Source organism: Lethenteron reissneri, chromosome 34, assembly GCF_015708825.2.
Source record: "Lethenteron reissneri isolate LAM-NWPU_2019-01 chromosome 34, ASM1570882v1, whole genome shotgun sequence".
Classification (NCBI taxonomy): Eukaryota; Metazoa; Chordata; class Hyperoartia; order Petromyzontiformes; family Petromyzontidae; genus Lethenteron; species Lethenteron reissneri.
Window position 1 is genome coordinate 9110304 of NC_083812.1, and position 15016 is coordinate 9125319.

Below are 15016 nucleotides of genomic sequence, written 5' to 3' on the forward strand. Positions count from 1 at the left end.
TGTAGAAGGTGTTTTTGCCTCTTCTAAGCATAGAAGCGCGCCCATTTTAGAAAACTAATATACAAAATTTGACTTCTGTAGTGAAGGAAATCACGTAATGTTTTTTTTAAAGATGATAGCTCTTCAATAGCATTTGTCCCTAAATTCTATGTTGATTAATTTTTCTGTGAAATGTAGATTAAGCCAACTGCCACGACAATATTCCCATTGACCTTGAGATATTTGAATGTACCACTTTAATAATTATAAACACTTCTAAAATAGTATTTGATGTGTAAATCGCATATGCAGTATATCGATCCATGACTGGTGGACGATTCCTGCAGAAATTAAATTCAAATACAATACTACAATACTATGTTTATGAGTCTAACAGCGTGGCTGCCATAGAAAGGACCGTCCAATAGAATCCCATTGGCCTGGACTGAGATGGGGAATTTCAATCTGCAATGGTTGGAATTGTTTTAGAGATTAGGAATCAACCAGTAGAAACCGCATTTATTTCAATACTAATTCCATTACGTCAGCAAGGCTGCACAGGCCCATCTTCTTTGCCTGAATGCCACAATGGTGTTTTATGGAAATGTTACAATTTTGTCTCACTACACATTGGCCATATGAATGGCGAGTCGAGAACAGTTGTTTGATATCATGGTCAATTACATCTGGCCTGTATCGACCCAAACTGCCATTGAAACTGATGCCTATTGCAACAATTTCACCCAATTCTGGTAAATCCTGGTTGGTTGACATTGACTCCGATACCAGCAGTATCACCATATCAATTGATGACGGAGGCATTGGTCATTTGGTTAGGTTGTGATTCTACGATGCTGGGCAGCTTCCCAAGGGTCGTCCCTTCCTGGCTGAATGCCCCACTCGACTCCCTGCACCCTTTTCCCGAATGACATAATGGCACCTCCGATGAGCATGGTTGGCTACGTACAGTGTGAAAGAGGTTCAACATACGTACATGCATGCACCATTACTACCATCCATTATAGGAATTGTATTTGAGCCTAAGATAATATACATTGTGAGAATTGTCCAAATCAACAACCACTAGTTTTGGATATTTTGTAACGATGCTTTATTTTAGAGCAACCGACGCTTCACATTTAGCTCGTGTGCTGGGTCGATTTTATTACATTGCAGGATCGTGAGAGATGGTGACTGCTTGGGAAGGCCTCCATCCAGCAGTGGGTTTTCAATGGCTTACGATTATGGTCTTAAACAATTCTTGATGTCAGGTCAACTGGCGTATATGCTTCACTTTCTGCAAGACAAGCAGGATTCACAAACTGTGATGGGCAGGCCTGCCATTGTCTCTTACATGCATTGACGTTTCACAGCCATTTAACTACTACAATCCATGAAGCCACCTTGTAAACTCTTCAGAAAATAGAAGTTTCAGTGGTGTTGAATTGTGCAGAGACTTGACAAGGGTGATGGCCACTGGGAACACTTGAATAAAGCCACAGTTATCAACTCTGCAAGTGACCCCAGACTTCACCTGCCCATATCTACAGTTACGTTTTGCATCCAAGGAATGTCTGTGAATGTAAATGTTAAAAATTCCCATTTATTATACAGATAATGGGCCAAAATGGCTCTTGATTCCTTCATGCTTGATTCACTGTACATACCTATTATACCAGATAATAGGCTCGGACATTTTTTTGAAATTGGAAAAGAAATTTGAAGTAGATTTCAAAAGTATGTGAAATAATTGATTATATAGTCGTGTGTTGAAAAGTGGGCCTAAGCAATGTGGATACAAATGACTGGCTTTAAATGAAAATTTGAAAAGCCTATTGCATTATCGCAAGACAAAGTTAAATGATAATGTCACTTTTTACGATAAATAACTTGTGTCTATGATATGGGATAAAAAAAATTGTGTTATGTTCCATCATAACTATTTTAAATCATTGTCAATTGTAATCTCCGAGACCTTAAACCATTCGAATCCAGTGTCCTTGGTATAACATACCGAATGTTCTATAGTTCTTGGAATCACATTGTACAATATAACCTTCTTGGGATCTTCACAGTTCCACTGGAATGTAAAAACTGAAGAAAAATCTAATATAATTACGTCCCACTGTCCTCCATACCAAATGTAATATATTTTTTAGATTGAGGCTTCCGATTGTTGCACATACGTTAAGCTGACGGAGCATGCTAGAGTCAATATACAAGTTTGAAAAGTTCGTGTGTCTTACATGAATTAACTTTGTGCAGAACAGGTTTGCTTTTATCTAAAACTATGTAGTTTGGCACCGAATGTGTCTGCAATTTCAGCTCGTAAAAGTGTCTCGATACATCCATTACAAATTCAAGTTATTACTTGACTTTTAAATTTAAAATATGTGAACAAATGAAGGTAGCCACAGAATTGCTAAGTTTAATGGACGACGAATGCACTACAAATGTGTTTAAAATTTTAGTGGCTGAATTCACATTTTGATGAAATGGCCAAAGCACATCACCTTCTCAAGGTGAACTCTGATTATTATTATTATTAATGAAAACGACATCCACTTATTGCCCACATGTTTAATGTACATGAAAATAAAAGACATCAATAAAACACATGCTCTATGTAGAGCGAATTTTAATTTAAAATTATACAATATACTATTGCATACTATAATTATAATTGCCTTTCGTAACTATTTTCATTGCCTAGGGAAGTAGACGTAAATACAACAGCATGCATTAATATAAACCAATTACACTGATTGGTATCCCCTCTAATTTCTATGATTTTATCTCTGCCCATCTTAAGTCTGCTGTATTGACAGACAGCAACTCTGTGACGTCACCACAGAGTTTGTGCCTGGCTAGGTTCACCTTGAGGCCACGTGAAGTTATCAAAGTGTATAGACCAACTGTGCCAACTGTCTCTTTTAGCCGCCCGACGCTCTGCTTGTTGTTGTGAGCGTCACTCCTCTGCCCTTCGTTGTCGCTGAATGGGAACTGCCTCAAACTACCCAGCAGTGTCCTTCACGAACCTCCTCCACAGAGGTTAATCTTGATACTGCTGGTACCAATCATCAGCTCCATATCTTTCTGTACCACATCAGTCCATCTCTTCTCTCGTTCGTGCCTTACCCATTAAGCCCCTTCTTTTTGGCCAAAACAGAAGCTGCTTGGGCATGCACGCTACATGACTCAACCAACTCAGCCTTACTTTCCGGAGGAGCTGACTGATGGGACTGTCCAGATCTTTCAAGATCTGTGAGCTCAGCACAGTATATAGTACTGTATCTACAGACTGCCACAAGTGCCACCACTCGACAGCATCCAGAAGCTTCCGTAATATTTTTTTTGGATACATGAAGGAAGATTTGTATTGCCATCTATAACAGATGCCGGTTAGTAGAGCATTCCAGATGGTAAAGTGCGAAATAACAAGAGCTTGTTCCGTGTTAAAATAACCCTATTATGCAATCTGGGGACTACTGAGCAGGGTTAAAGCATATAATCTAAGGTATTTGTTATCTACCAGCGAACATTCCAAACGATACTGGGGATTGCTTCTCAAGGCTGACTGGGAAACAGAAATATCCCCCCCTCTACAATTGCATTCCAATTGTGCTTTCAGAATAGTAGCATACAAAAAAAAGTTTCCATTTCAAACTTTTACAGCTTGCAATGATAGAGGCCTACCTTTTGTCACAAATCGGCCCTCGAAGATGACATAGCATAATTTCTCATGCGATGTCAGTTATGTCTCTATCTAGCATACGGACAACAACTTCAATATCCCTCCCTGCTAAGAGTGTTGACCATATGTTGATTTTAATCGGTTCATCTTTTAATTCTCAGAGAAGGATTATTGCCGAATTAAGTTAAAAACGAAAGTTAATTTCATAGGGATTTTGTGTGCCAACTAAGCTGAGACCATCAACTCCCTGCAATTTAGAACCCAGTTTAATCACGGGTCACTGAAATCCTTACTTGAAATCAACAATTTTACTGGTACAAACTTCGTGCTATGTCTGCTGAGACACCAGAAATAACACTTCCGAATTACATGTGCGCCTTCATGTAATTACTGTGATTATTCCTTCAATTCCCATAAAGTCAGTTACAGCTCCTGAATTATGATTTCCTTATCAAAATGATGTCAATGTTGAGACGGTGAGGAGGATGGTGATTGGACAGATATATCAAAAGTGTGAAGGTAGCAGGCTGAGTTGATACGAACAGAGCTGCACTATGCTCTGGACTAGGCTGTCCTCTTGAATAGACTTGTTGAGAATACCTCACGTTTATCTGCACACTAATGTTAAGTCATCATAACTTATCGGTCTATTTTTATGTCTGCACAGGCCTAAGATGTCATGACCTCTCGTCATTAGCGGTACCTCGTGACAAAGGGTTATATAAAAGGATAACATTTGAGAAATGTCTCTTCATGTCTATGATGATGAATCATTGTTTGAATCATTATCCTCCTGCACAGAATTTGCTTTTAATCTTGCCAGCAGTTCCTTGTGTAGAAATTCATCATCATTTTCAGCAGCCATGGTCAATCCACTGTTGGATGAAGGCCTCCCCAGGCCGCTATCACCTCTCCTAAACCTGCAATGCAATAATCCACCTATCAACTGCACACAAACTGATTTTAACACTCCATCCCTTTGGTGGTAATATATATGCATATGTTCATATAATAAATTAATAGTTTGCTTTCATGAAAACATTTAATGTGCGACGTTGGACTAGTTCCTAAAAAAGCAATTGTTAGCTGATGAACGGGAGCAGCTTGAGACGTTTATTGAAGGTATATTTCAGCAAAGCAGTGAAAGTGTTACTCATTGATATCTAGGGTTGTATCTATTCTGCAAAAAAACAATGAGAAAACATGAATTGAAAATGTTCTGCAGGGTAGTCCAATATAAACAGAGGGGTTGACCTGTTGAAACTGCTGGATAATTTGCCACATTAACTTGAGGATGTTTTTTTGTACTCAATGATAACTCAAAGCAATATCATGTAAACCCACTTTCATTATAATTTTAATTTAGGTTTTTCCACTTTCATAAATTTTCTCACCTTTTGTTTTGTGTTGGTCAAGTGGTTTTACATTTTATTTATCGTATTAATTGTGCTTTTGCCTTCCGGGAACATTGTGGTGTGGTTTTAATGATGTGATTATCTCTGTAAAAAACAATGCCCTCTAAATAATTGTTTGCTGCTAAACCAAAAATGCACGAGTGAATAAAAATGCACATAAGTGCATTGTGTGGAATTTTATCGCAATATGACTAATTAATGTCAGTCATACAACTTGACTTGAGAAAAATACAAATTGTATTTTAAATGAGGAAACACATGCTTGGCAGAGAAATGTATTATTTTCTTCAGGGTTAGTGAATAACAACTTTGCAAGAATACAAAGTCTCACCAATACCTTTCAACCCTTAGTATTGTTTATTTTATCTAGCATTTAGTACATTAGAGACGTTCATTTTGAAATGGTTAATTATCTGTAACTTGTGGCACAGTGTAATGCTTATTAATCAGTTTGTTAATCAGTAGAATTTTAAATTGTGCCTATCATGCAAATGTCGCAAAATGCAAACAAAAGTGGTTATTAAAAATTAAACAGTCTTGGCACACTCAAAATGCACTTTGATTTAACGACTACAGCTGATAGTATTTTTTGTGTGATAGCATGACCCCTATCCAGTTGATGCAGATACATATTATCTTGATTTGAAGCTTTCGTGACTGCAGGTATAAAATAAAATTCATAAAATGTATTTTATTTTATTTTATACCTACGTGACTTTACCGAAACAACCACAGAGTACAGATACATATTTTTTATGACTTTTGGATTAAATGAAGATACATTCACATTTTCTACAGTTTAACAGGCTTGGCTACCACATGTATTTATTTCCATTTTAATGATAACAGTGCCTCTTAAAACAGTCCGTGCTCAAAGCATCCATATGCTCTATGATATTTAAGGGATTGCCTGGCTGGTGTTTTATGGTAATTGAGAAATGCTCATTCCCTCAGCTTGAACTCAACCTCTTTAAGATTATGAGATGTTCCCCTACCCATAATACCTTCCAAATAACAACATGTGGCATACAAATGAATACTGACATGTGGTGAGCATTTTAAATAAAGATTAGGAAAAAAAGTACGAATTCCATTTTCAGATTTAGTTTTTCTGGAGCAAATGCCCGAAAGTTTGAAATAACTAAAGAGTGAAGTACACATTTTTTGGTTTGTAAATGTTTTAAAACATTTAATGCATTATAAATATATTTACCATGCGTGAATGCAGTTTTCCATTTCAGTAATTGCATGTGAAATCGTGTCTTTACATAACTGGACATATGTTGTACATTTTTTCATGCTATATGCAATCCTGCCATATACACCAGGCCGGAGTCTGTAAAAGCAGATGTGTTGGGGAAAACAGACTAACTTCAAAAAGAACCACCTTATGCCATTGTGATTTATAGTGTACTTTAAATCTCATTGCAGTATAGGAATATAGATAGCGAGGATTACATTTTGTTTTATTTTCAAGGGACAATCGGGATCTCATGGGAGAAATTTTACTCCTGTCCCAAGTCAAAATGGCAAATTACGTTTCCACAAAACCTCACAGTAAGCAAATCTAAAAACTTGCTTAAAATACATCTATTTTACAATAAACTGTTAGTTCTGGCTGTTTAAAATTGATAATTACATTTTCCAAGAGAGCATTGACTGTGCAATGCAACTGGCAATGGTTTAAGCTTACATTGTTATAAAATCTTTCATCTCAAATAAAAGATTATAAGAACCTATTGTTCTGAGCAATGGTACCATCATTAGATAATCCTATGTCATTTGAGCTCATGCTTTATTAACACTGCCCACAAGTAACAAGGCGTACATCCCATTTGGGGAAAGTGCCATAGATTTTATGTTTTATCTCTTAGCCACAGCAGGTTGGCTATTTGAGGAAATATTGAATCTAAGAACTGTGAGTTTAATTTTGATCCAGCTATCCAAAACTGACAATAATAATTACATATTTTAGATATGTTGAAAACAACACATTTTTATCGCGTGCAGTTCCTGTTGGCTTACTTAACAAAAAAAACTTTCGTAGACAATTCCCATAGTCCATGAGCAAAGGGGGTTGGTCAATACCACCTTGGCTGGCAAATGCTGCCAGCATCTACTATGGGCAGTTTCCACAATAGACGTAAGTCTTAGCATACACACAATACTGTCTGTTGCATAGACACAGCCAATATTCATTTTTATAATGCATAAATGTTTCACGTTACATTGGTATATCTAATTTCTTCAAATTGTCTATCAAATATACGACAGCACCCTTATTTAACAAAATTTAAAAACATCTCACAAAAAGCAACCTTGCTGTGGTCTTGCAGTCATGCACATTTCTGATCTTGAGGGAATCGTTGTTTGCATGTACCACTCTTGAATGTTGCCGATGAATCACTGTTGGGCAGGGGCGGTTTCTTCATTAGGGCGATTGGGCGACGCACCACCAATGTCATTCAACCACAGAGTCACGCTAGCCGTCACTGTGCCTCTGGATATAGTCCAATCAGCGTCATGTCACGTTCTGTGGAGTACCGCCTCTTTTTGGGCGATTTCACTCCGGCTGAGAATCGCCCCGAGTGGCCCCATAGACTTACATTCAAAGATGTTTTTTTTCGAACAGCGGGCGCTCCAATGCATTCTCCATGGCTTCCGGGAGGGCTCGCCCTAACGTGCTTACGTCATCATACGTGCTAACGTCATCATACGTAAGCACGTTTCATCCAACAATATAATTTATCGCCACCTAGTGGAATCTTTAATAAAATAAACTTGAGTGGTTTGTTTTAATAGTGAGTATAGAAACAAACAAGATGTATTGTAAGAGTCACTTTATTTTTCATTAATATTAAAGAAGTGAAGTTGCCTTTACATGCTTAAGCTGTTAATTTATCCATTGCATGGGTGGACCTTATCCTTATCAATCATCCAGACATTTGCCCCCCCTGAGAGATTTTGCAGGAGCCGCCACTGCTGTTGGGCCAGTGGCTCAAGGATCTGATGTAGACAAGACATCGCAGTGCAATTGCTTGGCCTCTCTTCTCTTCTCCCTCCAGATGACAGTTTGGAGAACAGAGCAGCGGCTGCGTATTCCCGTCCCTCTGCACTGGCGGAGCCGCTGCCCATCTTTCTGACGGAGCCCAACGACGGCTTCATAGTGCAGAACAAGCCGGTGACGCTCGATTGCTCAGCCTCCCCAGCCACACAAATCTACTTCAAGTGCAATGGGGAGTGGCTCCACCAGAAGGCCCTTTACACTCAAGAACACCTCAGTGTTATCACAGGTAAAATGAATGGAATTTTAAAAAAAGGAGAATGTGCTTGAGAAATTATATGGTGGTGTTGCTGCTGCTGCGATTATTCACTTAATTAACCAAGAAAAAAATCTCGAGTCTCTTGACTCATTTTCAGGAGGGTACTACTTTTTGATGTTTGTCCAGTTCCTTAATGAGCTTTGACTATTTTGTTGCATTTGTATTTCAGTATACATTTGTTTGTTAAATTACATTTCTATGCTACTGCATTATTATTCGCAGGAAGTTACTTTATGGGTTTCAGTTTTATTTGCTGCAGGTAAAACCCATTGGGGATAAAATGTTCATTTTCGATGGTTACACCACAGAGATATCGTTACAGCAAAGTAAAAAAACATAAACAAAACAATAAAAAAACAACTATACATGGCCAAGTTCCGAATGGCAAGGTCATGCATCAGCATGGTACAACCAGCACGATAAATACAAGCTTACAGGACAGCCGGAGTCCATTGTCATTCCAGGGTAAATAAAACGATTACCACTTCTGCTGCTTGTCAGTCGGTCAAATTTATTTTGATGGTGAAGACAAGAGGCCAACGTATCAGCTCGTCAGTAGTTGCTGATGGTTTTTTGAATACTACACAAAGGCTGGGCGTGTGTTGTCCATCTTTTTGAGTGCTCTACTTACGGACTCTAAACCACCGCAGTAGCCGATGATGCCCACGGCAAACACTCATGGTGGACATGATGTTGGTGTTTCCTCATTCCTGTGACATTTCTAACTCCCCAGCGGCTGCTGTGTGGATCATAGAGTAACAGCATTAGGATGAACACAACCTGAGTCCAGATTTTTCTCTCTTTTTTGTGCGCACAGGCTAGAGGGACCACATATTCCATTGGAACTTTTTTCACACTTTCAGTATTTACTTGTTCATGATGTTAACACACGTGAAAAGGTTCGTGAATAATATGCCAACGATATTGATTTTATGATTTCCAACCTAAGGCCACGGACACTGCTTGAGTGGGTGCGCCAATCTCCAAAACATGGCAAATGTGGGCCTCACATAATTTCAATCTTTCATTCTTATAATGGCTCCCTGCTGTCGTAGTCACTTGCAAATGCTACCTCGCACCCTATTCATGAAAAATTATGTCTATTTCATACAATGATAATGATGCCTTTTAGGCAAGCCATAACTTGTAAAAGCCATTGTTCATTCAAATATGTGTAGTATGTTTTCACATTGCTTTTTAGAAGACCAATTACATTTCCTTAATTTCGTCATATTTATAACCTGAATCTCAGCAGAAGTTCCATCACGCATTTCATGATAATACATATCGCATTGCCACCTACATTGGTAATCAACTACAGTATTAAAAATGGCTTATGGGCATTTAGTATGGCATTCAATTAAAGAATATGAGTCAACATTTGTAGGAAAATGTAAAAGTATTTTTTTTGTAAAAATATTATTACGAGAATTCATATTCTGTACAGAACATACAGCTGCACACATCTTTTTGTGCCAGATGGTCTCAGCACACCTAGGAATTTTGCTCGTTTGAAATCAGAATTTTCCACTTTCAGCATATTGTTGATCAGGTTGTCAGGTGCTATGGACCCACCAGCACTATTTTAAGAAAAGTCAAGGACTATGTGTCACAAACTTGACAATTCCACTAGCTGGTATATGTGATTTATGTTTAGATAGTTTTGGTTCAGCAGTTAAAAGTTTATTGTAACTTCTGCTTGTGAGGCTTTAACCCAGGAAAAAAGACATGATATGTATAATTATACATATATATTGGCATTAAGTTACAGTTTTGATATTCAGTACATTTGTGCTTTGACCCAGCACACAATGACCTACTGATATTCATAGTAATGATGGCTCCAATATAGCATTGCCATAAATAAAGCTCTTTAATCATGAGCATGCCACTTGGCAGAGAGGCAATCTGCCATGTCAATGACAAGTACACCAATTGCTTTATGGAGAAGGATGTTAATATATTGGCCATGGCAAAAGAGATTGGGATATTCCGTATAACTATTTGTCATACTTTTTCATTTATAAAGTTAGATAAATCTAAGTATACCTTTCAATGAATCCCTTTAAGAATCATTTGAGGTGCTGAAAAAATTACATGTGACTATGTCATTTCACTGTTAAAGGTGCAACATCTTGTAGCAAAATATAAAATCCAAATTGTAAGAGTAATTGCCAATAATTGTTACAAATTTACAATGTAATTCTTTGCAAACCGTGAGTTCAAATTGCAGTTTTAATGCTGCAGTATCATGTCTTTATTACTTGCAGTGGAAGGGAATTCATTTTCTTTTACTGTCTGACATTAATCCTTATGTTGAAGTTTCCCAAGAGCTTTTCAAAGCACTCGGACCCTCAATGACCTTCTGTGGGATTCTATTATCTGGTACCTGGTGGCCAGGAAACAGGCTTATGCTATGTGTCCACAAGCTGATTAAATGAGAGGATGAAATGACCCACCAAGCAGAGCAAAGATCAGCCATGGTACTGTCCTTTAAATAAAACTTAGCCCCTACCTTTGCAGAGATATATGTACCCCACAGTTATATCCATTGGAGATAATAACTTGCTCTTTCACCTTCATTTCTCCAAAGGCGTTCTAGAATTGGATGTGGCAACGTAGCTTTAGCATTTTTACGATGAAAAGATCACCAGGAAGTCTTGTTAAACCATATTAGTACACCGTGGTAGAAATGTAACTGTGTAAAACTAGTCAAGAACATTATAGCATTGCCCTAAGCCAGTATATTATGCAGAAGTTAGTAATGTGAGTAAATAATATTCTAAATGTATAACCATGACGTATATTTTGTATTTTTCAGGTATTGTCATTTGCACCTATGTTGTGTGCTAATGTTGCATTATATTTTATTATATAAGTAGCATTTACGAAACATATTTTTTTACAAATAATGTAGTCTCACATATTGGTTATGAGATGCATCAATCTATTAAGGTAAAGAGATTATGTATACGATGATTTGTCTAGAAGTTTGAAAACAAATCGGTTATAACGACTATAATCACCCAGGAATGTTCTTAACGCTCATGACGTCACTCCACATCGACCATCCCCCCTCATTATTATTCTAGAGCAGGTGACGTCCTCCAAATGGACACCCCCCCCACCCCTCATTCATAATCATGAGCGAGTGACGTCACTCAATATGGAGTAGTCCCCCCCCCCTCATTAATAATCATGAGCAGGTGACGTCACTCCACATCGAACAGCCCCCCACATTAACAATCATGAACAGGTGACATCCTCCAAATGGACACCCCCCTACCATTAATAATAATTAGCGGGTGACCTCACTCCACATGGGGGGGCGAGGCGCCTCCTCCCCCCTCCTCGGGGTCAACTGACAACCCTCACTACAAAGGCAGAAGCCTCACGTCACGCGGTCTCCGTAACGCTGTTGAGACATCAAAGTAAAAAGGACGTCATGATGAACAAGGGATTATAACCTTAAAATGAAATAGATCCGTGTCACCGCGCCCTTACAAATTGCACACGCATTGATGCAATGCATATCACGTCGCGGTCTACTTTTCGCTTGCAACTTTCAGATTTACTGCAATACACCCGTCCTTGGACGGGCAAAAGGCTAGTAATGTATAATATTTTATGATTGTATTGATCCTTCACACGCAAAAATGAGGCTTGTTTGGAATTGTGTGATAAACTACGCCTTTGTGCTGTACAGTGATGTTTTGTTTGAGAGAGGGGATAGATGAAAGCCATAGGACTTATAAAACACACGCAAAAAAACTCTTGCTTTCTTCTTATAAATACTTTCTTGAAGCACGTACAGACATAGCAACGAGACACTGCTTGTGACTGAAAATCAATGGTATACTGAAGAAAGAACACTTGCAATGAGGTGGCTGGTTGGCTTAAGCTGCTTGATGTCTGTTTCAGAGCACAGAGTAGGTATCACTAAAGTCCTCTTTAAATATGGCCATTCACTCGTGATTAAACCAGATTCACATCCATTGAGTTGATGTTCTCAGCCCAGTCATGAGTGAATGAATGCATTTGTTTTTTTTGCTTAACCTAATCCACCTCTGAAGCCCAACATATTAGATCTATGCCATGCGGTGTGCACCTCTTTGAAGGGGAGTGTGATCGAGTGTTAGGTAAGAGCGTTATATTGAAAGACTTATGAAGCATTTGTAGTTCTGTGATATCATCTTCTGGAGCCATTCTCTGACATTCAAAATATACAACTCATATGGGTGGTACAATGTCACCTCTGCTTTGCCAAGTATGCATTTTAGTTGTAAAGTGTAACGTAACATGCTATTTTTATAGGATCAAGGGTTGCCAAAAGTGTAAGAACATTCAGACCTATTTTCAATTCTACCAAAATGTTTTCAAATGAGATACGCCTCTTAAAAATATAGCCATTAGATTAAAGTAATTAACATTTGAACAAAAATTAAAACATAGCCTAGTGGGTGAATGTGCTTTAATGAGATTTTTAGGCACACCTTTGTGCGTATAAAATATGCGAACTTCAATTTGTTGATTCTTGTATATGTATACACCCAAGTGGGTTCATATCAGAACAATTTATTTATCATGAATAAGTATAAATAAAAACATTGATTTGATGATGAACATTTAATAACCAAAAACAGCAGGTAAACAAGCTCGGATATATAGCACATACATTTTCACGGACAGTCATCGCACAGACAATGTTGCATTATTGGGTGTTGTCCTTCATTGTGCTGTTTGTGATGCACTTGTATGACCATGCAGGACAGGTAGTGCGAGAGGTCCACACGAATGTGTCAAGGCAGCAGGTGGAAGATCCCTATCGTCTCGAAGATTTCTGGTGTCAGTGTGTTGCCTGGAGTGCATCAGGGACAACCAAGAGCAGAAAGGCCTTTGTCAAAGTAGCACGTGAGTGACACAAAAAAGATTTAACTACACTTATTTGGACCATCTTATTTGACAGACAACTATTACAGGTTATTGATAGACAGTCAGGCTTGTTTAACCATGTTTAGTTGTTTCTTTTTTCACACTATTGTTATGTAGGCCAGGCTTAGTCACAAACCGTACCTCTCCATAACAAAGGCTCAGCCTCTTAAGCCTCACCTTACCATATTAATAAAAAAAGTGTGCCGTACTTGGCCCTTCCCCCCTCTCCAACCATTATATATACGGAGTGGTAGCTCCTGTAATCTCTCATTCACTTGATACAGCTGTCATGGCTGTGATGGTTCCACCTGAAGACGGAAGCTTGTGTTGCCTCTGAAACGTCGTGATTTTTATTTTTTTATTTTATTTTACTTTTATTAATTTTAATTTAATGTTTTACCTACGTGACTTTACCGAAACAACCTAAGAATGTGAGTGACACAGCTCATTCTGCATTATATAATATACATTTTCACAGGCGACTGAGTAGTTCAATTTTACATGTTGTGTATTATTGTATTCAAATTTATACATATTTCCGAATTAAATATTTTGTGCTACAATATCTGATTTGTTGCTTTGTAAAGCTTTAAGTGTGTAATTGTATTGAAACAAGAGCGTAATGAATAGAACATCATACCATGCAAAGTACAAGCTGGCTGTGGTAATGTTTGGAGTGGAAACTGTTTTTCATGCTCATTCTTATGAAAAAGGATTGATTGGGAAACATATATTTTTTTTCCTATAGATAACATTTATTTTCGAATAATTGTATTTGTTTGAAAAAAATGTTAACTGGAAATATTAGCAATTATCTACTGCCACTGAATTCTGTAACTGCCTCTGTTAGAGCAATAAGGGAATGTCTCAGGAAAGCTAATGTATTGGAGTTCATATTTAATATAGATTATAAATACACATTTCCGTTTTCATATTCGTTGCTGCAGTGTCTGGTCATAGGTTATCCACGTGTTGGGGGGGAAATAAATGACGGGAAACAAAAAAACAATGAAACCCTTGAAATACATCAGTTCGAATTAATTCACTTTGTGAAACAGCCAAATATTTCTCCAAAATAATAGATGACCCTGTGTCTTTTTATTCATCTCTCTGGCAGATCTACGAAAGAACTTTGAACAGGAGCCCTTGGGAAAAGATGTTCCCCTAAATCATGAAGTCCTGTTGCACTGCCGACCTCCTGAAGCTATCCCACCTGCCGAGGTGAGAATCAGCATCACATGAGTGGCCGAGAAGCGTCAGCGATTGAAATATAACTGTGATTCCCTCTGCATCTGCTGACAATTAATTTGAACCAAAAATGATCTCCTGTAAAGACGCCTTAGCGTTGACGGTTAAGAGTATTATTTATATCCTCGCAGCAATTAACAAAGCAGCGGCAGCAAATGCAAATTAGCGAGTTGTATATTACAGTGCAGCTTAATTGCCTTTATTCTGCATGTTGCAAGTAGGTTAACGACTATTAAATTTGTGATGCTCCAGTGAACTTAATATATTCCTGTAATTTTCTGCCCAATTATTGTAATCAGCAGGTTGCCTAGGATGTAAAAAGACAAACTAAGTCATCCGGTTACAAGCTGAAAGCCATTGCTGCCTGAATTCTTCCTTATGTCACCTCTATTCATCTTGTACTAAACATAACGATGGTTAGATGC

General features: G+C 38.0%; 1 protein-coding gene across 1 annotated transcript in view; it reads left to right on the forward strand.

The window, feature by feature from the left end:
* Positions 1-15016, forward strand: part of LOC133350654 (netrin receptor UNC5C-like) — a 101657-nt gene that overhangs the window by 43721 nt on the left and 42920 nt on the right. Inside the window, exons 2-4 of the mRNA XM_061565253.1 lie at positions 8154-8381; positions 13179-13322; positions 14461-14564. Coding sequence (XP_061421237.1) covers positions 8154-8381; positions 13179-13322; positions 14461-14564 — 476 coding nt within the window. The remainder of the gene's footprint in view (positions 1-8153; positions 8382-13178; positions 13323-14460; positions 14565-15016) is intronic.